Consider the following 2,149-nt stretch of genomic DNA (forward strand, 5'->3'; position numbering starts at 1 on the left):
GGTTCATGGCTTTGTTGAACAGAACGCTGCACCGTTAGTTACGCGGGAGACGGTGATACGCGGCGTGGGGCGCTGATAAGTTGACGAGAATGCCGCCCGAAAACTAAAGCACGCACGACAGAGACACAGTACGGCCTGGTGCAAACAAAGAAAGACACATGCTGCAAGTGAATGAAAGTTATTTAGTTAGTCGCCGCAGTTCAGTTCTGAAAAATCAGTTTCGAAGAATGATTCTGCTCACAGTCTCGTACAACAACTGCCTTGAAGATCTCACATTATTGAGAAGGTTTCTAGAATATAATGGCAAATCATATTAACACAGTTACAAAACGAAAAAGAGCAGAAATGCTCAGTGAAAGCTGAGGAAATATGGACACATGTGAATGAAGACAAACCGTTAAGACGTTGGTGAGCTCATGATGAGCAACGATGTGCTACACACTTACATTCAAGAAGAAATAAAATTCACAACATTATCAATATATTCTGCCTGACCTTGTTACTGCTGACAATCGATTGTCAACGACTGTTTCCATTGACTTTTCTGGTGACGTTGAAGTTTTCGGCTGCCGTTGTGATGGTTGGTCGTGGTGTGGATGACATCGGCTGTAACAAAACCAAGTGAACAATATGCAAATTCGTAACACAGCAAAGTATTTCAGGCTTCTACACGCGCAGATATGGCAGAAAATCTGTTCTGTCTGGTTATGCGCTTAGGCAGCAGCAGCAAAACAAAAGCCATGCATACCCCCTCCCCCTCGCTTACTCTCTCTCTCTCTCTCTCTCTCTCTCTCTCTCTCTCTCTCTCTCTCTCTCTCTCTCTCTCTCATCTCTCTCTCTCTCTCTCTCTCTCTCTCTCTCTCTCTCTCTCTCTTCTCTTCTCTCTCTCTCTCTCTCTCTCTCCTCTCTCTCTCTCTCTCTCTCTCCTCTCTCTCTCTCTCTCTCTCTCTCTTCTCTCTCTTCTCTCTCTCTCTCTCTCTCTCTCTATCTCTCCCTCTCTCTCTCTTCTCTCTCTCTACTCTCTCTTATCCTCTCTCTCTCTCTCTCTCTGACTTTCGCTCTCTCTCTCTTTCTCATCTTCTTTCCAACTGTCTCCCTCTCTCTCAATCATTCTCCCTTCACCTCCCTCATCCCCTCTCTCTTCTCTTAATCGTCACGTCTACACTGATGTGACATTAATGCATCGTTAACTGTCATATTGTCTGCAATGTGACGTTGCTGCATTGTTAGGTGACATCTCCCGTATCGTTTTGCAGCCCCGCGTACCAACAAGCCACCGGTGGCCGTCATCACGCCCAAGAAACAGACGGTGAAGCTACCGACGAGTGAAACCATACTGGACGGATCCCGTAAGTCTGACCGTCGTCCAGTCTCTATCGCGACACGCTCGCACGGTCACACGTCGCTCACACCAGCGACACTAGCGACTCGTTATGCTTCAGTCTATTATGCTTCTAGTGCTACTGCTAATTGCTGTTTTAATTTTGTTCAGTTTTAATTGCTGTTTGCTCATTAGTAAGTGTAGCACTGGTTCTAATAGCGTGAAAATGTGTTTGTTTATGTATATATATGTATAAATATGTTGATGGTAATAGTGCATTATGCTAATGTTTTCTCGACTATCGACTGCATATTACAGACATGCAGCTGCGCCTATACAGATTTAAGCTAGTCGTGACGTATAGCCTGTCATTTATAACCACATCTAAATGGTTTGATCTTCGCGCACGTTTGCGGCGCGAACAGAAAGCACGGACGATGACGCCGTCGTAGCTTACCACTGGGAGGAGCTGTCGGCGCCGATCAACCAGCAGGTGGCGCTCATGAAGGACGATCAGGCGACGCTGCACCTGAAGAGTCTTGCGCCGGGATTCTACCAGTTCAAGCTGACGGTGACAGACTCGGACGATGCGACCAACTCCACCATCGCTAATGTCACCGTCATAAAGGGTATCTCTCTCGTCCTTTCTCTCGTCCTTTCTGCTGTCCTTTCTGTTGTCCTTTCTGTTATTCCTTTCTGCTGTCCTTTCTGCTGTCCTTTCTGCTGTCCTTTCTCTCGTCCTTTCTGCTGTCCTTTCTGCTGTCCTTTCTGCTGTCCTTTCTGCTGTCCTTTCTGCTGTCCTTTCTGCTGTCCTTTCTGCTGTCCTTT

General features: G+C 46.6%; 2 protein-coding genes across 2 annotated transcripts in view; both read left to right on the plus strand.

Annotated features, from left to right (window-relative positions):
* Nucleotides 1-1,773, plus strand: part of LOC106811782 — a 16,907-nt gene extending 15,134 nt beyond the window's left edge. Inside the window, exons 6-7 of the mRNA XM_014815499.1 lie at nucleotides 1,257-1,349; nucleotides 1,640-1,773. Coding sequence (XP_014670985.1) covers nucleotides 1,257-1,349; nucleotides 1,640-1,773 — 227 coding nt within the window. The remainder of the gene's footprint in view (nucleotides 1-1,256; nucleotides 1,350-1,639) is intronic.
* LOC106811786 (dyslexia-associated protein KIAA0319-like protein) overlaps nucleotides 1,267-2,149 on the plus strand; it is an 11,246-nt gene continuing 10,363 nt past the window's right edge. Inside the window, exons 1-2 of the mRNA XM_014815505.1 lie at nucleotides 1,267-1,349; nucleotides 1,747-1,950. Of these exons, the coding sequence (XP_014670991.1) occupies nucleotides 1,824-1,950 (127 nt within the window). The 5' untranslated portion in view covers nucleotides 1,267-1,349; nucleotides 1,747-1,823. The remainder of the gene's footprint in view (nucleotides 1,350-1,746; nucleotides 1,951-2,149) is intronic.

This window comes from Priapulus caudatus, unplaced genomic scaffold, assembly GCF_000485595.1.
Source record: "Priapulus caudatus unplaced genomic scaffold, Priapulus_caudatus-5.0.1 Scaffold574, whole genome shotgun sequence".
NCBI lineage: Eukaryota > Metazoa > Priapulida > Priapulimorpha > Priapulimorphida > Priapulidae > Priapulus > Priapulus caudatus.